General features: G+C 33.7%; 3 protein-coding genes across 5 annotated transcripts; 2 read left to right on the plus strand and 1 right to left on the minus strand.

The window, feature by feature from the left end:
- Positions 1-3,428: 3,428 nt before the first annotated feature.
- On the plus strand, positions 3,429-5,247 carry LOC130967410 (uncharacterized). Of its 2 annotated transcripts, none has more exons than XM_057892257.1 (2): positions 3,429-3,959; positions 4,218-4,742. In XM_057892257.1, the coding sequence occupies exons 1-2, from the start codon at positions 3,687-3,689 to the stop codon at positions 4,377-4,379; spliced, it is 435 nt and encodes a 144-aa protein (XP_057748240.1). In that variant the 5' UTR covers positions 3,429-3,686; the 3' UTR covers positions 4,380-4,742. The 2 variants fall into 2 exon arrangements, with proteins under 2 accessions (XP_057748240.1, XP_057748241.1); XM_057892258.1 differs by lacking the exon at positions 4,218-4,742 and adding an exon at positions 4,794-5,247 and having other exon boundaries at positions 3,454-3,959.
- Positions 5,248-7,653: 2,406 nt separating this feature from the next.
- Positions 7,654-13,755, plus strand: LOC130969773 (uncharacterized). 2 transcript variants are annotated; one of them, XM_057895659.1, is made up of 5 exons: positions 7,654-8,554; positions 8,634-8,809; positions 10,012-10,095; positions 10,300-10,385; positions 13,592-13,755. In XM_057895659.1, exons 1-4 carry the CDS (start codon positions 8,356-8,358, stop codon positions 10,354-10,356), a joined length of 516 nt encoding a protein of 171 aa, XP_057751642.1. In that variant the 5' UTR covers positions 7,654-8,355; the 3' UTR covers positions 10,357-10,385; positions 13,592-13,755. The 2 variants fall into 2 exon arrangements, with proteins under 2 accessions (XP_057751642.1, XP_057751641.1); XM_057895658.1 differs by lacking the exon at positions 13,592-13,755 and having other exon boundaries at positions 7,656-8,554; positions 10,300-11,017.
- A 4,546-nt stretch (positions 13,756-18,301) lies between these two features.
- LOC130970818 (probable methyltransferase At1g27930) lies at positions 18,302-19,467 on the minus strand. Its single transcript, XM_057897012.1, has one exon. The coding sequence runs from the start codon at positions 19,349-19,351 to the stop codon at positions 18,437-18,439; it is 915 nt and encodes a 304-aa protein (XP_057752995.1). The 5' UTR covers positions 19,352-19,467; the 3' UTR covers positions 18,302-18,436.
- Between the last annotated feature and the right edge of the window lie 1,560 nt (positions 19,468-21,027).

Raw genomic sequence — 21,027 nt, forward strand, 5'->3', positions numbered from 1 at the left:
TGCGCTATATCTCTCTGGAGGTTGGTAGGTTTTTCTTCAATGGTAGGTGGAGGCAGAACTCTTCCATTACTTGGCTTTGGTCAGCTTTTATGTTTTGTTTGTTTGAGATGAAAATGAAAGAAAAGAAGAGGGAGCAAAGAAAATGGGAAGGAAAATTATTATTTTTCATTGTTTGGTTGTGGAAGAAAATTGGAGAAAAAAGAAAATGGATGGAAAAAAAATGGTGGGGTCTACTAATTTTTTTTTTCTCCAACATTGAAAAGAAAATGGAGAGAATGTTTCTCTCACTACTTTCAATACTACTCCCTTCATTTTTTTAATATATATTATAATATAAAGGTAAAATTATCTTTTTATAACATTTATTTCTTTTTTATTTTCCTTTCATCCAAACACATCTAAAGAAAATAAAAATTCACTCAATAAGTTGTCATTTTCTAGTTTAGTGAGAACCCTAGACTTTGATCAATAAAATTTTAAAGATTAAGATTGCTTAGAGAGTTTCTCTTACCTTATATTGTATCGATTCGACACTTTTACCTACTGGAAACCCGGTGATTTGGGTTCCCACCAATATATTATTTCTGTTTTTTCAAATGCAGGTCCCAGCGCTCTTCAGAGGAGCGGAAGTTTTATCTGGAAGATGTCGCAAAAGACTTTTTGCTTCTGTTTTGGTTTTAGATTCTCTCCTTCTTTTGGAAAAACTCATATGATATGATGTATTCATTTTGAAAACTTGTCTTTAGAGGCTTCTGATGTATATGCGGAGAGATAAGTTATGTATATCAAACTGTTTTACTGTTGTAACTTTACCTGGCGTAATTTTCACAAGTTGAGACTAGTTGATATTTATATATACTTATATATATTTTTTTACCCTTATTTTTTCTTCAAACTTTTAATTATCTACCTTTTCTGATGCGCTTATGAATGATACCGAGTATGAACAATTGGAGAATTGTCATTTATTCGAGGTTTAAATTCTTTTATTTATAGGCTTCTAGCTTAATATCTTTTCCTATACATAAGTATTTATATCTCAGCTTTGTGTTGTAGCACCAACCCATCATTAAATTATGACTTAAATATAAAACAATTGAATGATAGAATGTTACAGCAATAATGCTATCTTCAACACTGAGGATGTCTAGTCCGTGGAGAGAATTGCATTTGCGTCTCTGCATATGGCTCATGAATGGCAGACTTGTCTCCAAAACTCTTCCACCCTCTTGAAGCGGTATTCTTTTAAGACCTGGGAACCCCGAGGAATGGATGGTGAATGGATGGGTGAAGGTCTATTGTGATGCTAGTCTTGTTCAAGGCAATAATAGAGCCAGTTTTGGTTGTGTTCTCTGTGATGACATTGGTAACTGGGTGAAAGGCGTTGTTGGAAAGCTCTCGGGTGGCTCCGTTTTTGTTGTAAACTAGTAGCGATTTGGAGAGGTCTCCTTCTGGCCCGTGAGTGTGACTGTCAGCATGTTGTTTGTGAATTTAATAGCCTCAACGCCTTTAATATACAAGTCGGTCGAATGTCACTGATCTTCTAGCATGAATTGCTGACCTTATTCTTTTGGAGTGGTTCATTTCAATGTTGCTCCTAGGAAATTAAATTTTGTGGCTGAGAATCTTGCTATATTGGGGTTAATGGCTTAGTTGACTCTATGGAATGGTTTGCCCCGTCAGATGAGGTTTAGGAGCCTGTGGCCATGAAAGCGGTGGCCCTGTGTGATCATCCTTTGACTTGTGTTTTTTTAGTTAATATTTAAAGTGATTCTTGAACTTACAGTCAAATTTTAATATTGTCTCTGAACTTAAAATTTTTCTAAATTTGTCCCTGAATTTAACAATGGTCGTCTTTGAAATACTTTTCGATGAAGTAGTTGGACGGAGGCCACATTGAAAGCCACGCTGAATTGATAAAATGTCGTCGTTTCATTTATGCGTCCAAATAGAACATAAACGACTTCAATTAAAGTATTTTGAGAGATTTTAACATGTTGGAGTTAAAACTTCTCAAAATACCCTAAAAGACGACGTTTATATTCTATTTTGGCGCCAAAAATGAAACGGCGACATTTTACCAGTGCAGCGTAACTTTTAGTGTAGCCTCCGTCCAACCACATCATTATTCTTTGCTTTTTAAAAAAAATACTGAAAATACTAAACCTACCATCATTTTCACCCAAGGTTACATCTGCTAGAAGCATTGGCCTTTCACCATCATTTTCACGTAATGATTTATCTGCTGAAAATATTGACCCTCCATCTAAACCACCTATTGCATATATTCCTTCCATTTTTTTATCATTTTACCACTCTATTTTTATTATTAAATTTGTATTTAACATTGTGTATGGTATAAAATTTCAGTTTTAATTTTTTTTCTATGTGATTTTATTTTTATATAGCTGCTATTATTTTTATGGTTAGTTATAACAAGTTTGTGATCCCAATAAAAGAGGAGGAAATTCTAATAAAAGTAAAAAAAAAATAAAAAACAACAACAAAATATACATTGACACACATTTCACATTTATTTTTTATTTTTATCTACCATATCATACATAATAAAACAGCAAACACTAACTACACAATAATTTCTTTGGCATTGCCATCAAGATTATTGTGAATTAAAATTATATTACTATTTACCACATACAAGAGCACCGTTATGAGTGAAGATGAAGTAGAAAAACCAGTTTCTACCTAAAAAATGGAACTAATAAGAGAGTAAATAAAAAATTAATTGCCTAAATAATTGTAATATTAGTGATTAGGTTATATAAAATTAGCATTCAATATTAAAAAGTATTTGTTATCATCGTTGTTTTAATATTTATTTTTTGTAAAAAAAATTAATTTTTTGAATTATTTATCCAAACGCTACAACTTTAAAATAAGTATTTCTATGACTAAAAATTCAAACACAAAATAACTTATTTATAAGCTGTTATTAATAAAAGTCCTTGTTTAAGTTGTTTAGCCAAACTGGGTAACTTTTTTTGTATCTCTACCAAAAAAATGTAAAAGATATTTTGCATGCATGATCTATTTTGTTCTAATATTGTTATTGGTTTGGGGTTAGAAAGCAGTGAATAAATTTGGCCAAGGTTCTTAAAACATAACAAGAATACTTCTCCGATTTTGAACATTTATTAAATATTTTTCTTCAAATTTAATTAATTTTATGATTCCGAAAATGTTTAAATTCCCAATATTAACAAAAAGAAGAAAATACGAATGAATTTTTTCTTTTCCATTAGAATTTTAGTCAAAAGAGAAAAATTGATTAAACCAAGAGGCAAGAGGTGAAGGAGGCAAGATAAGAGAGTGGGAAATGGAATTGAAAAGGGTGTCTGACTCCAACTCGGTGAATAGAAGAAGTAAGCAAGTGGAAGGGAATCCAAACAAGCAAGCAAAGGATCTCTGGTCCCTACATAAAACTCCAAACCCGGTTCTCATATCAGCCACCAGACACAACGCCTTCTACGTGTACAATTCCGCAACCACTTTTATCATTTAACTAATCTTTTTTTTTCTTTTACTTTACCAAATCTAAAAAAAATCATTCACACCACCACCATCACCACAATCCACAGCCACAATATAACTCTAACTACGCAAAAAATCATACTCTTCTTTCTTTTCTCTTCCATATTCCCTTATCTCCCACAAACCAAACCAAAATGGGTCCAATCGTGTTAACTCAGCTGGCCACCGGTCTCAGCGTCCTTGCCGGAGCGGTTCTCGTCAAGTCAGTCATGGACAACAACCCCAACACCATGGCCGGATCCTTCCCTCGCTGCCCTTCTTGCAACGGAACCGGCCGGGTCACCTGCATCTGTTCCCGTTGGTCCGATGGCGACGTAGGGTGCCGAACATGCGCCGGTTCTGGTCGCATGGCTTGCAGCAGTTGTGGTGGAACCGGAACCGGCCGACCTATACCAGCTAGGATTGCGGTAAGGCCTACGAACCGTCCCCCTCCCAGCTGAGTGAACCAGTTTGGTGTTATTTTTGTTTTGAATTATTCCTGGTGTTCGTTTCTCATCCTAAATGAATGGAATATGTTATTATATTTAATGTAATATATTATATGATATGATGGATGATGATTGTAAGACACAGAGGGGATTATTAGTTTATACAATCGCTATAACAATACACTGTAATTACTAATTAGTTTTCTCATTATAAAAGTTTTTACATTTTATTGGCAGATGGGAATTTGTTGTGCAAGTGTTGGCCTCTGTCCTATGATTATTTTGGTTGTGGATTGGAATATGGAAGGAAATTATTTTAATGTGATGTGTCAAGTATGTTATGATACTTGGAGTGATGTGCAAAACCTTAAATTAAAGGACAGAGCTTTTTCCATTTGATGCTTATGCTATCAATTTCTCTTAGCATGTCTTAACTGCACACTTTTGCATATCTTTCTCTTCAATATTTTAACCAACTTGCCACTATAGCAACTTGCATTGGTCAATCCTAGAGTTAATAACCGATCAATAAACAGTAGTCCGTTGTATGTCGGAGGAGAAATTTCTTGTCCAATTACTGAACATACTACATTCATGTTAGTTCAGTTATATGACACGTGAAAAATGGTTGAATCGTTTCATAATGAAATTTCAAATAAACTAAATGTACTGTGTTACTTAATAGTACTGTAGAAAGCACCTACATATGAAGAACCAATCAGAGTTACTTGTACATGGAAATCGGTCGGCAAGTTCAACCCAAACAATATTGCACGTTTAAAATTTGAATGTGTGTGTGCAATTGCTATGTAGGACATGTTAAGAATGTGCATGCATACAGCATACGGTGGTGATTGCTGAGTCAGTTGATAGCTCCATTTGTTCGTATTGTTGCTTGGTGTGTGCATATCTTTCACTTCACACCGAGTGGATCATGATTTTTCAAAGTGGCTAACTTGCCCAAGGAATCTGCTTTCTCCAATTTTTGTCCATGCTTCACATTTCTTCCTCAAGTCCCATTCATCTGTCTATCTAAGGATTCGACTCTGGTGTCTCTCTTAATGAGCTTGTGTAACGTGTTTTAGGTCAGAGCTCCTCTTTGCCAATCAGGTTCCTTTGACAGGCGGTTACTGGTTTAGGGTAAAATAATAGAGTTAGAGGAAGAGGTAAAGTGACAAGTAGAGGCAGGGTAAGTTTAGAATTTTGAAAAATTGTGAAGACATATTGGTCCAAACACATACTCCTCATACTATGCAAGTGTTAATGTCTTAGATATTCTAACTAAATATATATATTTTTAAATTTTATCCATTATAACTAAATGTAATGCATAAATATAAAAATAACAATAGATTTAGGTTACAAAGCGTTTTTTTAACCAAATTTTCAACTAAGTCATCGCGTTATTATTCTCCTTCGTATATACAGATGTTGCTTCTTCTTCTTTTTCCTCCTTTGTTATTGTCATCGTCTCTTCTTCTAAGTACTTTTTTTTTTCAAGGTCTTGTCATCGTTACTATTGGAAATGAAGTTATCTATTATGGAGGTGAGGCAGTGCCCTCCCAAACAAAGTTCTTTACAAAAATAATAAAAAATAAAAGAATGGTCCCTTTAAAAAATGTTTGGCTTCCCCTTTTGAAAAATATATGGCTTTTGGTAATTCTCATTCAAAAAGTGGGTGCAGCAAAAATAATTTGAAATTAGTATTACTATTGGGTCATGGGCCATATATTTAGTTTAAAAAAAAAAGTCTTAATCCATATTAAAAGTGAAAAAAATCTACAACAACAAGCTAACAAATCACTTTTTCAATTTTTTTCTTTTTTTTTTAAATAGAAAACAAAACATTGCTCTATATTTCTATTATTATTACAACTTACAAAATAGAAAATAGTCTTTAGTTTTTCATTATCATCTCTCATTCTTCTCTTTTTAAGTTATTTCTTTTATTTATTTTTTTAAATAATTTATGTATTTATTTATTTATCTAATTTATAATCTTATAATAATATTTTAGGTTTTTGAAAGAAATTGAATATAATAATCATGTAATTATAATGTTATCCTAGCATATATTGTTTTTAATTTTTTTCTCTCATTATTAATTGTTTGTGACATTGATATGATTGATTTGCAAAAAGTAAAATTAATTGAGTTTAGTTAAGTTGCATAATGTTTACTTTATTATCTATGTAAATTCTCAATTGTAGGAATTTAGTTGAATCATGAGTAAGATGAAAATAATAGGCACTTTTTTTAAAAAGACTAATCAGAAGAATGAAGATGTTTCTAATATTATTACATCAACACCAACCTCTTCAATACTTGAGGCATCAAACATAAATACTTTAACTCCTCAATAAGATAGTTTAAAGTCAAAGCACCCACGGCTTAATCTTGAACAAATAGAAGTATGTCATTTGGTAAGAGATCCAGAAATTTGACCAATGATTCAGAGGTTTCATCAAAGTAAAAGAGATGAAATTCATCGAGCTTATCTTAAAGTTGGACTAAATCAACCAATATTTAATAATTATCCATTCTTGAGTAATACAAGTCATCGTCGTCGTTTTCAAGCTTCTTAATTTGAACTATATCCTTTATGGTTAGAGTATTCTATTGAATATGATGTTTTATATTATTTACCATGCTACTTATTTGTTACGAAATCTTCAATCAACACAAGTTCAAATGCTTTCATTAAAAACAGTTTCAAAAATTGAAAGAAGGTAAATAATAAAAAAGATTGTCCTCTTTTGAATTATATTGGCAAAGGCCTCAATTTATTTCATCAAAGGGCATCGAAATTATGTGATGATTTGATGAAGCAATCACAACATGTTGATACTCTTATGAACGATAAATATCGGAAAAAATTGAGAATAATCGACGTAGACTTGGAGCATCTATTAATTGTATTAGATGGTTGATATTTCAAAAGTTCGAGTTCAGATAATCAATGTAACTTTATTTAATTGTTAAAATTTTTGAGTTTTTACAATAGTGGTCATGCTCATGCATTCTTGAAGGCACAAAATCTGTTGATACACTTAACCGTTTTCTTTAGCATCCTCATGCATGCTTGAGGCACAAAATCTGAATTTACGTTAGGTAGAGAATCAAATTTTTTATTCTTTCCAGAGTCGAATGGATTCGAATTTTGAATCTCCACTGTTTCACCGTGTTGGATCTCAGCCGCTGCACCACTATGTGCCTCCTCCGGTGCATCATCATTCACCATCCCGGTTGCCGGAGCATGATTGTCAACGGAAGGTTGCTTCTCTTTTGACGATTCCAACAAAGTGACTTCATTCTACAATCCACTTCTACATGTCCATAGCATTTGCAAGAGCTACAAATAAGATCTAAACTTTCACATTCAACATTAAAAGTGCACCCATCCACTAGAATCTGAGAAACAACTAGAAGCCCCAAATCAATCTCCACACATGCATGAGCAAATCTTCCCCTCTTTGCAGCCTTCGTGGCCAAATCTATATTGATCGGCTTGCCTATAGTTGAAGCAATGCGTAATAGTAAAAAATATTTAGTTCCACAATACGAATCCAAACTAATGTAGTGCCAAAAAAGCCTCATTGGGGCGGCTAAAGTAAATGCTTAAATCATCCATGGACCACCCAAAAGAATCTTCTCCCTATCCTCAAGTAAGTCACACTTGATCAGAAAGTAACCGTAACCAACGTCCATTACTTCATACTCATCTCATAGTTTTCATACATATTTGAGTTTGAACACCATAGCTGAATAGCTCAGAGTCTTACCAAAAACTTTTACTAATATAGTCCCTATATATGGTTTAGCTAATACCTTGAGAGCTTCTTTAAAGAAACTGACACTCGGAGACTTGGGATCCGCTTACTTGCCAACAATGGTAGCCAAACGACTACCAACAAGAGAAGAATCCATGATCAGAAATGTTAGCTGAGAAGCCTCCACCAATCCACCACTTTATCACAAAAAGACACTTTTAAATCCTTGAGAAAAGATCCCTCCTTAACACCAGATGCACCCTCCCCAACACTCTCCCCCTAATCTCTCCGGAATGCCGATTATGTTTTGCAGTTATACCAACCCTACATTAAAAATGTCATTAATTTTGTCGTATCAAGTATTCAATTGTTTATTAAGACCGTCTTAAAAATGTCATTAATGACCTCATTCTTTTATATTGTTTGTTACTTAGATTTTAAAAGCTATAAGCTATAACTATTAACAAGTATAAAAAACCTTATCTATTTCATCAAGATAACGTGGGTTAAATTTAAACCAACAAAACAAATTAATTTTTTTGTTGATTGAAAGTATAGGTTCCAAAATATGGGTTATTAGAGGCATTGACAAGAAAGAAAGAAGAATGGCGTTGAGGAGCATGATTCGTTCGGCCATGGCTTTACAACCCTTCCTACCCCGGCCTTGTATTCACCATTCCAGTCTCACGCCCATTCACATTGCCTCTCGCCGCTTTCGTCCTCCGCAACCGCCTACCTCTTGCTCTCACCATGAATCGACGCCGTCTCACGACCATCAAGAACCTCCACCTCAACAACCTTCCGGTAATTTCAACATAAATTCATTATGCAGCTTTGTAATCGCATTATCAATTCTAATGTCTCCTGATTGGGGTTGCAACAGAGATATCCAAGAGCGGTGGCACCCACGCTGATTATGATGAATGGCTCGCATTGGATCAGAAGGTCAACTCGTATCCAAGTGTTCGAGGGTTCACCGCAATTGGAATTGGAGGTGACGATTTTGTGCAAGCCATGGTCCTTGCCGTTCAATCTGTTATCCAACACCCAATTCCTCAGGTTTTGTTTCAATTCTCTCTCTCACTCATCTTCTATTTTATAATTTTACTTTTTTTTTTTTTGCTGCTAAAACTACAACTTATAGCAATATATTAATTAATTGAAATAGAAAACGATATCAACTCTGTGTAGCTGTAATTATATGTTTCATGAGCACTGATTAGGAAATAGGGACTAACTGGTAATGCCCCTGCATGATGTAAGGCATTCTCATTGTGAAAACATCTTCAAGCTTGCCCAATGCCAATGTTAGCTCTGAAATGTCTATGGATCTCTTATGTATCTAACTTCTTGTTGGCAGTTTCTTGACTTATGCCTAATAAATGGGAGTTAACCAAACATTCCCACTATGTAAAGTCCCTAATGTAGTCTAGGCCTTGGTTGCAACTTGCAACACTTCTCTCGCTTGCACTCTCTATGATGCTGTGGAACATCTTGATTATCTTGAATGCACTTGTAAGTTAGCTTAAAGTTCGTGGTTAACTCATGACTGGGATCTAGAAATGATTTTAGTTCTACAATCTTTGGATGAATGTGGTAAATGTTGAGATCTTCTGTCAAAAGATAAACAAACTTTTAGGTGATACTTCAGTTTCCTTTCAATTAATACGATTACAACAGGGTAGCCAAAGTGACAAAATATTTATTGCTGTAGCTTGGTTGCTGACCTCTGGTATTACAAGCTGTTCAAATCAATGATATTTCCTGGTTGACACACGAGAATGTTTGCAATGAATATATTATCACAATAATGAACACTATGGATCATAAATGAGGACTTGCAAATAGACTGAGTGCAAGTTCGGTTCCAACCGAGATTAGTCACATAAGAATATATGCCAAGCTTTAATAGATTCAACTTTAGTTATTAAATCTTGCAAGAGGGTGAGTTTTAGCACAACAGTAGGGTTGCCTTGTGATTTGGAGGCTTACAGACTCAGATTTTGGAAAAAAAGTTTCTTTACTTTCAGGGATAAGGCTGTATTCGTTAGTCATTACCCTCCTCAAACCCTACCAAGTGAGAGCCTTGTTCCCTAAGAAACCCTGCTTCAATTGAGTTTTGCTACATGAAAATTGTGAAAAGTTGGATGATTTAACTCTTCTCAATATATTTTACCTTTACTTTTTGTCCAGCATTTGAGGAGGACTTCACAAATGCCATATAATGTTAGATCTGCATAACATTTGACATCATGTTTCAGGGATGTGTGAAGCAGAAGTCATCATCAGGGGGCAAATATGTATCTGTAAATATTGGACCCATTGAAGTTGTTTCCAGTGAGCAGGTCATTTTGGCTGTTCTTTCCTTTTCTCCCTTTCCACTCTGTAAGAGTAAATATTCATAGCTTATTTTTACCTGGGTGGAGGGTAGGTTATGCTACGATGTAATGTGAATTTCAATTTATCTGATATTATGTTGTAGCTTTTTGAATCTTTATGCAATTAAGGCTGAGAGAATGTACCTTGATGTGGAATGTTGTATTTTTCAGGTCCAAGCTGTATATAATGCCATGAGGAGGGATGACAGGATGAAATACTTTTTCTAATAAGTCAGATTGTATTTTTAGATATCAAGGTATGTCTACTCATGGCTGCTTTCTACTTAGGTCAATTTTATTCTCTAATTAAGCCAGGATAACCAATACATATCCCTGTAGTAATCAGGATGAAAGTTGGTTATGTTTTTATATTCTCTGAAGATGTGGCACACCAACTGTATGATTTCCTAGTATTAGTTTTGATAGTATAATAGATATTGTTAATTCTCTTTTATTGATGAGCTGGTTTTAGTTAAAACCATAAAAAGAGCTTCTTTCATGTATAAATAACTGGATGTCATCTCATCCTGATATTCTTAGTATTTTTAGTAACTAATAGATGTAAGGGGGAGAGGGGGACTCTCTTTCATTAGTCTTCAACACTTACTATTTTTAGTAACTACTCAAATTTGAGTTCTGTAAGTGAAAAATAGTTGTAGGAGAGATAATCTCTATTGTAAGTCGACTCGGTTGATTTAGATTAGTCACGTTTCAATTTGCTTCTGAATATGGGTAGATTAAAACCGAACACGAGATTCTTGTCTTCCAATTCTGCCATGCATGTCAAGTGTTTAATTGGCATCCATACTCCTGTGAAATCTCAATCCGTACTTAAAAATAAGCAAAAAGCATAAAGTTTCACAGACTTTAAATGATATCTACGAAGCATTGAAGGGGGGAAGTTTAAGAAAAAACAAGTCTTTTTCTAGTTCTAGGAATTAAGATGAAGCAGATGAACTGATGAAGAAAATCGTGAGTGACACGTGGTTGAACTTTCTTCAACACATTAGCGATTTTCTCTTTTTGTAAAATTATTTTTTTAAGCTATTTTTTCTGAAAATTTAGAAATTAAAATTAAAATTTGAGATTTATGATTTAAAATTTAAATTTAAAATTTAAGATAAAATTTAAAATATTGACTAACATTGATTGAAAAATTTTGACTCTAGTTAGATTCAAATTATATATAAATAATTAAAAAATTAATTTTTAATCAATTTAGTCAATTTTTTATTATAGAATTATTTTTTTACCCTCATTTTTTGGAAGATTAGGATTTAAGAATATGATTTAGAATTAAAATTTAAAGTTAAAGTTTTAAAATTAAAAATAAAAAAATTAATTTTAAAAAAATTAATTGATATTAACAGAAAAAAAATAATTTTCTAATTGAACTCATTATAAGTTATAGTGATTTATAGGAATACCTTGCTCTTATGCCACGATTATTTTTTAGCCGACTTGCTTTGGTATATTTTTTCTTTAATTTCGTTGATAACTTTACTCTCCGTTCAGAGACAAACCACCCCACAATTAAGGAATGTCTCGGTTCTTTTTTTTTTTAAGTTTAAAAAAATCGATAATTTTAATTTATATTGACTAATATTTTTAATCAAATTTTTAAATATTACTGACTAATTACTAATAAAAAAAGAACCTTTTAATATTTTTTTAGTAATGTATATTAAATTCATAATAATCTGTTATGAGGATTACCTGAAATTGAGTTGTATTTGGTTTTGGACATGAGATTTAGACTCTTTTTGAGATAGTATCCAACTTATTTTGTAGCCGAGGTGTCGCAGTTCGAGTTTTTCATGAGGAGGTGGAGAGTAGTACTTACAAAAGATTTCGATACTTAAGTTATTATGGGTTTTAGACAGATTTTTAGTAGATTAGGTCATGAATATACCTGAGACCTGAGGGTGTCAGTATATTTATAGTAGAGTTGATAACTACCTTTGATAGTGGATAACCGTTCCTTTTTGTTCGAATGATTATTAAGATCTCATTTATAGATGAGTAGGAGTTAGTTGAGATTCATTCAGATAAGTACGGTTGAGTCGGTTGTCGTTGCGCCCGACCTCTATGAGGTTGGGTAGGAGTAGATGAGGCTACCTTTGTTGGGTGGACTTTTATTCATTTTGGACTTGGTTATGTTTTTTGCACCAATATATGAACAGTGCTTCTACTCGAGGTCGAGCTTTATGAAGTCGGGCTTGAGCAATTAGATGACTAAGTCGAAATGTTGAGCTATGGAAAAGTCGTTTAGTAGTTTTGAGGTCTGAAGGCGAGGAGGTCGGACAACTCAACATGATTTGAATGATGTAACGTTTTCATAACACTATTCCGTAACCATTTGTGCGATTTTTCCGTGCGTTATCATTTTGTTGTAATGGAGTTGTTTCTTTCTTAAAAGTTTTCGTTTGATGACCTGATATTACAAGTCGTTTTGATGTTATGTACGGCTTGCTTTCTTTATACAACTTGTTTTTGGCCAAGTCGTTTTTCATGAACCGATTTAATTATATATTGAATTAAACAGGTTCAACCCAGTTGAACCATTGAACTAGTTACTTAACCGGTTCAATGACCGGTCTGATTCTCGCAACCTTGGTAAATAGACAAAATTTTCTAAAAATTTTAGAAAGACAAATCTAAGTTAAGGATCTCATGATCCTCTCTTCATAAAATATTTAGGGAAAGATGAGAGAAGAATGTGAAGATAGTTTGTGATGTTGAAAGTAAGGAATTAAAAAAATGATGAGAAAGAAAAGAAAAGATTAAAAGAATCTAAAGAATCTCTACCACAGGAGAGCAGAGAGTAGGAATAAAAAAACGAAAGAAAGAACGAAAAGAAAAGGAAATAAGTAGAGATATTGTTTGGCACTGAGAACGAGCTGGAATGATTGTGTAATTGTTGAAGATGAGCAGAGATATGGTAGTCCACTGAGATTTACTTTCTAGAGATACATCGGCCAATTCAGGGGATGGTCGCACCTGTAAGACAGATGTTGTTTACAGAGGTTATTGATACATACATTGGCTAGAGAGCCTCACCTGTAAGACCGAGGTTGCTTAAAGAGGTTATGTTTGCATACATTGGCTCAAGAGGGTCGCACCTGTAAGACAGAGGTTGCTTACAGAGGTTATGGCACTGGAAACCAAACTCAGACAAAGTTTGCTGAGTTACGTCGGGAGTGGGTCGAAACAGACAGATGAGCTCATTACCTGCACTAGGAATAGACATGCATCAAACTTGTTTGTGCATATTTATTTGTGATTGTGTTTTTTATGATTGTGTGTGTTTGTGATTGGATTCTATGTTCTGTAATTGCTGAGTTGGATTATACTTTGTTAACTGTTGTTATTTATTATGAACATAATGAAACGAACTTAACTTCTAACCCCCGACCCTACTAAAAACTCCCCAATTCTTACCCCCTATCTCTACCGCTTTCAGTTACAGGTGCGAAGGCTTAGTGCGAAACTACAAGAACATAGAAGATTCTGTTTACAAGTTGAGTTGTTAGATTTTATTTTCCCCTCATCATTTATTGTTTTAGTTTTTAGAGGGTAGGCGTTGTATTTGAGAATCTTTGAGTAAGTTTATGTACATAACGTTACGTGGATATATATAATTTTTTTATTAGATGATTTAAAGTACTGACTCTTCGTTTTCTTGGTGAAAGTTTCGGTTCGTATTCGCGAAAGGCTCAATATTAAATAAAAATAATATAGAATTAAAAGGTTTAGAGGTAAGTAACGCCTGAGATTTTAGTACGATCATGAGGTGCTAAAATTTAGGGTGTTATAGCCGTCGATGGCGAGATTGAGGTGGGGATTGTTGCTGCGAACAAAGAGAGGGATGGGATACTGAGGGAGCGTTTTGTCATCCCCTCTTCTTTTCTTTGATGATAGTGAATTTAATCTAATTTAACTGTAGAAACAGAATCATCATCTTCATTTGATATTGTCTACCCAGTACGGGATTTTCGGTATCCATAGGAACTGTATTCCAATATTTATTTCCATGGTTTTTTGTCGCCTATAGTAAACTTGGTAGGTTGCATTCGAATGGGTTGTTGTTGCATTTTCTGGTATAAACTTAAGTGGGAAAGAAAGGTTTCATTATTTTCACCAACAATGTTTTTCATTCTTTCTTCAGTTACTAATCAATATGAGACATTTTATTTATTATTTTTTCTTCATAAACCCTGTATATTTGGAACATGCAAATGTTCCATTATCATGAGTGGGTATTTGTGGTTTATTTTTCTGTCCTGGTGAATAGATCGGCACTATTAGTCTATTATCATGGAGGCAGAAATCTTCAAAGTGGATCACCACTTCTTTTTTATATATATCTGAAGTTGGATGTTGTTTGCCTATGTTGACATTGATGATCCGCCATTATCAAGGGTTGAGCTCTAGGTTCTGGCAATAGCGTCAATGTTTCGAGGGTTACCTGAAATTGGATTGTATTTAGGACTGGACATGAGATCCAAACTCCTTCTGAGACAGTGTCTGACTTGTTTCGTAGCCGAGGTGCCACCGTCCGAGTTCCTCGTAATGACGTGGGGGTGGTACCTTCAAGGGACTGCGATGCTTAAGTTAGCATAAGTTTTAGGCAGGTTTTTAGTAGATTGAGTTCTGAATATATCTGAGGGTGTCAATGTATTTATAGTAGAATTGATAACCATCTTTTAGAGTAATTTCACATTTGATAGTGGATAACCGTTCCCTTTTATTAAGAAGATTGTTAAGATCTCATTTTTAGATAAGTAGAAGTTAGTTGAGATTCATTCATATAAGTAGGTTGAGTTGGTTGTCGTTGCGCCCAACTTTTATGAAATCGAAAAGGAGTAGATGATGCCACTTTTATTGAGTAAGCTTTTATTCATTTGGGTCTGGCTATGTTTTTTAGACCAGGATATAAATACAATTTACAGTAGTTATTGAACCTATAATAATGTACTTAACCTATATTATTATCATAAATTTATCAGGTTTGACCACTCATAGATAATTTACTATTGAAATATGTTCCATCTTATGAAAATTAATAAATTATATTATGTGAAGCGTGACTTTTGAATATAAAAATAAAATATCTTTAATATTTTCGAAGTGTGTTTGGTATAAAAGTAAAAATTTAGAGGATGACATTATATTGTCATAGGTTAAATATGATTTTGATTTTTATGGTTTAGGTTTAAATTTTTTTTGTTTTCAATCTTTTTTTTGCATACAAAATCATCCTTCAAATTTAACGTAGTTTTAAAATCATCCTTTTAGACAGACTAATTTTTTAACTGATAAAAATAACATTTTTCTCTCTTCTCACCACCACCACTCCACCCACTATCACTCCATCACCATGTGTATCAAGAAATAACTTTCAACAACAACCTCAAATAAATCAAAATCAAAACAACAATTCATTACCAAAACTATCATCATTAATAAGAAATAAGAAAATCATCATCATCGTCAAAACAAACATTAACAAAGAAGGGAGGGAAGGGGAGGAGAGGGGAAGGGCCAGGCGCGTAACAATAACAGATGCGGAGCTGGTGCCGATGGAAGAGGCGGAGAAGCCTGTTACCAGTGTGACAATGGCAGTTATGGTGGCGGCTAAGTGCGGCGAGTTCGGGAACATGACGAGAGATTGCAGTGGAGGTGACGGCGACGGTGAGTTTGGAAACATGGCAAGGGACTACAACAGAGGTGGCGGTAACGATGATGGTTGCTATAGGTGCGGTGAGGTTGGTCACTTGGCTAGGGATTGCAACAGAGAAGGTAGTTTAGGTGCTAGTAGAAATGGTAGAAAGAGCACCTGCTTCAATTGAAGGACTGGATGTTATTTTTGCTTTTGATGAAGAAGAAAAAGAAATGATGAAAAAAAAATGAAGAAGAAAAAGAAAACGAAAAAAGAGAAGGATATTTTGGTCCAAATGAAAATTTTAAAATTACGTTGAATCTTAAGGATAATTTTGTATGCAAAAAAAAAAATTTGAAACGAAATTTTTTTTTGACTTATACCACATGGATCAAAATCGTATTTAACTCTTTTATTATCGGATGAACCTTAGCTTTATTAATGTTATCTTTTGTAATCCTTTAATTTGGTTATTAAATATTTTAAAATACAAATAACTTTTACATTTTAGAATATAAAAGAATAAACAAAAATAAAATATTTTATAAACTAAAGTATAACTAAAAAGTAAAAAATGTTTTTGAACTATTTTACGCAAGTTAGGACTTCCTAAAAAAATGGGTTGATTTGGGAGTTAAACCCCACTTTGGTCTCTAATATTGGTAAGTTGCACTGATTTGATCCCTTAATTTTTCAATTGCTACAATTTGGTCTCCTAAATTAAAAAAAGTGCATTAATATAGTCCCTCTTCAATGTTGTTAGTTTGATAGCTCAAGTATTATCATATTGTATATATTAAAACGATGTTGTATACGTTTTGGTACTAAAAGAGCACTAAATAATATCATTTCAAAGTTTGAACAATACTAAAATGGAGGGTATAACATTTTAGTATTATTCAAACTCACAAATGACGTCATTTAGTGTCTTTTTAGCGTCAAAACGCATACGAAGTCGTTTTAATATGTCTAGCGTGACAATGTTTGAGCTACGTCACTAATGGTATTGAATTCCGGCGACAGAAAATATACGAGGGACTACATTAGTGCACTTTTTTTAATCTAGGGGATCAAATTGTAACAATTAAAAAGTCAATGACTAAATTAGTACAATTCGCTAATCTCAGAAACCAAAGTGGGGTTTAACTCGTTGATTTTGTTCCTAAAATGAGTACTGTTTATGAGTCCGTGTCTATGATATGAAGTATCAAGAGTGTTGTTGTTGGAATTAGCTTTCGCTTCGAGAGACATAATACTGTCTACAGAAATTGCTTTCATGGAGCATGGTCATGGGATCACGGCACTTTCTACATGGAACTTGCTAATGTCTGCAGCTATTAATATTGGATGATCAGGCACCTGACCATATATACATTTGGATTATGCATAATTATAAATGTGTATAACTATAAGCTTCTAACTTTATGCCCATGCAAAAGAATCTGGTTGTCATGTTATCACCTTATTGGGCAAGCTGCTATGCTTCTCTTTTTTTTAATAGTAGCGATTCAAGTCAAAAGCTACCATAACAATTTTGAGTCACTCAGAAGTTGCTTCTTTGATCCACAACCATAGAAAGTATCTTAAAAATCCTAATTGTGCACTGATTAATTTAGACTATGCTTAGAATAGTATACCTTTATTTGGAAAAAAAAAATAGAAGGGTATATTAAGTTTAACTTCTAAAATTATTCAATAAATTTTTATATTAACTATTGAAAGCATGGAGATTGACGCTAAGCAACAAAGAACCAAATGGGCGAAAAAAAAACCCCAAGAAGCATGTGCTGGGACATGGAATTATTTGCCAAGGCTAGAACATTATGCTAAATTAAAATCCGATTTAAATTAAAAAGGAATCTAGCTGGTGCAATCGAGAACCGACACCGTCATGGAACTTGCAGGTGCGGAATCTCCGTAGTCTTTTAGCCTAGCAAAGTCCAAAACCACAATCAGCTATTATTTTTCTTTTAAATAATTAACCTACTGCAGTGCCTGATTACTGATTAGTGATCACTGTACAAAACCAATTCAATGTACCGAATCTTTAAAATAGAAAAAAGATTATCTAAGGTCAAACAATATTATGGATTTTGTTCCTTCCATAATAATAGTCCCAATAATCGTTATTACTTATTGGGCAAAAGAAACTGTCGCCAATTAATCTCTGGCTTTTTCTTACAGTTTTCTCCGTATCATTTGGTTTTGTCATACACATTTATTTATTTATTTATTTTAAATAAACCTTCTCACATGTCTGTGATGCCACTTGTATGATACTTACTGCACAACAGATCTATGTATCCCGCTTAGCTATCTTTGTCGGTGAGAACAAGGAATAGGAGATTAAAAAAAATAAAGGAATGAGAGGAGGGACACTTCATCACATCTCCGATCGTTTCCACAATACCATGATGTGTTTGAATTTTTAATTTAAAAAAAAAAATCCTCTTGGCTCTTGCATAGTCGCAGAAGCATATTCTCGGCAATGAAATGGTAGATGTAAAAAACTAGAAGTAACAGGTTGTGTATTCCAGTGCAAGATATGATTGATATAGTAAGTGTAAAGAAAACAAAAAATACAGTGTCCGTAAGGAATTAGTCATAATAATGCGTGTTTAAATCCTAACCCCTGAAAAGGAATGTTTAACAAAAACGATGAGCATCATCGTGATCGGGAACGGCAGTGGTGGTGTTAGCCACGGCCGGAATCTGGAAATGCCATAGCCTGCCAACACCTTTCACAAGATTCTTCCTACACAGGAACTCTTCCGCGTACAGCTTCTCTACCCTCCGATTCACATCGTGTAGGAACACGTGCGTCACACCGGATCCTTTTCTCCCCCTGGCCATCACTGCCGCCGAGAATATCGCCGCCATCCTCCCCGGCGCCTCTGCAAAGTACCCTCTCGGCGCGTCAATCATCACCAGATCCCACTCCCTCTCGTACACCTCCTCCGGCAGATCGTGAAGTGCAAGCCTGCACTTGTCGTTCCCTTTCAGGGTGGCACGCGCCGGCCAGCACGCCTCCTCCTTCCTGTAGTGCTGGAGAAGCTCATCAGCCTCCTGGAGCTGTGTCCGGTAGCGGACGGTGTGGGCGTGGAGGTCGGGGGCGGCGGCGAGAACGGTGTGGAACCACTTAGGGTCCTCTTCCAAGAAGAGGGTGGTGCCGGTGGGGTTGAGGCTGGCCCACATGAGAGAGTCGTGGCCGAGGCCGAAGACGAGGAAGTTGAGGGGTCTGTGCTGCAGGGACTTGAAGACGTCGAAGGTTATGGTGATCTCAGAGAGGGACTGCTGAGGCACGATGTGGGAGGTGGCGTAGTGGAGTATTGCTCGGAGCTGGAGCGGCGTTGTGGTGGCTGCGGTGGACTGCTGGGCGGAGGCGAAGCGGGTTTTAGTTGTGAGCGGGCAAAGGAAGGTGGTGTCAGAGGTTTGGAGAAGTGTGGTGGCTGTGAAGAGGGAGGCGGCGATGATGGCAAGTCCGGTGAGTAGCCAGACGAAGCATCGGTTTTCTGGGAGGAGATTGTAGTAGCGAGTCTTTGTTCTCTCGTTCCCCTGCATTTCCTCCTCTTTTTTCTCTACTTGTCTGTGTTAGTGTGTCAACTGTCAAGTATTAGAGCGTTCCTTCACTCTCAATATGCCATCCCTATTGCAATGGACATGTGGCACTTCGCAATTGCCTTTTGCGCCTTCTTCCACTCTTCCTCTTTATTATTCATCGTCAATCACCACCAAATAAAGAGGGTATAACATATTACTTTTATTTATTTTTAAAGCTTCAAAACATTTATTTCGATTTAAAATATCCTTTATCTATAAAAATATTTATATTATTAATATTATTAATTAAAAATAATATAAATTTTAATATATTTAACACTAATATTATTATATTTTTGTTTAATTTTAATACAATTTTATTAAATATACACTATCAATGTTAAATATTTTAATTATATGATAATATTAAAATAATTTATTAATTTATTTTTAATGTATTTAGATACAAAAATGAGCACAAATTAATGTAAGGTTTAATTATTTTGTTGATTTTTATAATTTTACAAATTTTTTAATTAAAATTCTGTGTTTTTTTTAATTGAATTTTTACACTAAATTTTTTAAATTTGATTTTTATATTTTTTTTATTTGAGTTTTTATACTAATTTTTTTTAATTGGATTTTTATAAAATTAAATCAATTACTATTAAAAAAATTAATTAAAAAAATTTAATACAAAAACTAACTAAAAAAATAATAATAATTTAATTAAAAATTATGTAAAACTATAAGAACTAACAAAATAATTAAACCTTAATTTAAATGTCTTTGATAGGATCCGTGTAATCCAAATAAATGTTTCCCAACTTCTTGAAATACGCTGTTATGGTGTAATTACATATTCCTAGTGAGATTTTTTTCAATAATAAAATAAAAAAATTCACATTTTTTTAAACATAATTTTTAGATTTTAATTTTTAAAATACGATTTTTGTTTTGCTTTTTGGCATTTACTCTTATTGAAAAAATTCCATCCCTAGTGTCATTTTGTTTTTATCTAATAAAAAATGTCACAAATTGACATTATCGCATTGATTTTTTAAAAGAATTAAAAAAATTATATAACAATTTCACTCGATTTTTGTAATCAAGTATTTCAATAGAATATCAAAATCGAGTTTATATTAAGATCTCAAATATTAAAGAGTAGATACGACTACCTTTTTTAAAAAAAATAGATTCGATCCAATAATTATTTGATTATAGTGTCAAAATAATTTTAAGTCAAAATCACTAATAGTAAAATATCAAAAGAATAAACTATTAAATAAAGAAGACAATGAAAATCGCAAAATATCGATCAAAATAAAATAATAAGAAAAATTTAAATAAAATAAACGATAATAAACTAAATAAACAAAAAACAAAAGTTAAAAATTGACTTCTAACACTTATATGGGGGAATAGATCCTCTCAATTATTAAAAAAAATAAGAGGGTAAAGTGTGATTTTTAACCCTTTATTGCTTTTTTTCTCTTTCATACTTTTTTTTTTGTCAAACTTATAAAATTAATGGTGAGAAATCACATTTACTACTTCAATTATTAAAAAAAATTGAGAGGATCCACTCCCTTTGCACTCCATGTTCTTCTATTGTGTTGTGGGAGCTGAAAATTTTATGAGTTTATGTGATGATTTATTGTTTTTAATTGAAGTCCTGAACTCTTCTAAGTTTC

Source organism: Arachis stenosperma, chromosome 3 (assembly GCF_014773155.1).
Source record: "Arachis stenosperma cultivar V10309 chromosome 3, arast.V10309.gnm1.PFL2, whole genome shotgun sequence".
NCBI classification, from domain to species: Eukaryota; Viridiplantae; Streptophyta; class Magnoliopsida; order Fabales; family Fabaceae; genus Arachis; species Arachis stenosperma.

What these genes read in the sequence shown, in the direction of transcription:
- LOC130967410 (XM_057892257.1), top strand. Translation starts at nt 3,687, where the DNA reads ATGGGTCCAATCGTGTTAACTCAGCTGGCCACCGGTCTCAGCGTCCTT. An exon ending in CTATACCAGCTAGGATTGCG is followed by an intron (nt 3,960 to 4,217) that starts GTAAGGCCTACG and finishes TTTTATTGGCAG; the next exon opens with ATGGGAATTTGTTGTGCAAG.
- LOC130969773 (XM_057895659.1), top strand. Translation starts at nt 8,356, where the DNA reads ATGGCGTTGAGGAGCATGATTCGTTCGGCCATGGCTTTACAACCCTTC. An exon ending in TCCAACACCCAATTCCTCAG is followed by an intron (nt 8,810 to 10,011) that starts GTTTTGTTTCAA and finishes ATCATGTTTCAG; the next exon opens with GGATGTGTGAAGCAGAAGTC. An exon ending in AAGTTGTTTCCAGTGAGCAG is followed by an intron (nt 10,096 to 10,299) that starts GTCATTTTGGCT and finishes TGTATTTTTCAG; the next exon opens with GTCCAAGCTGTATATAATGC.
- LOC130970818 (XM_057897012.1), bottom strand. Translation starts at nt 19,351, where the DNA reads ATGCAGGGGAACGAGAGAACAAAGACTCGCTACTACAATCTCCTCCCA.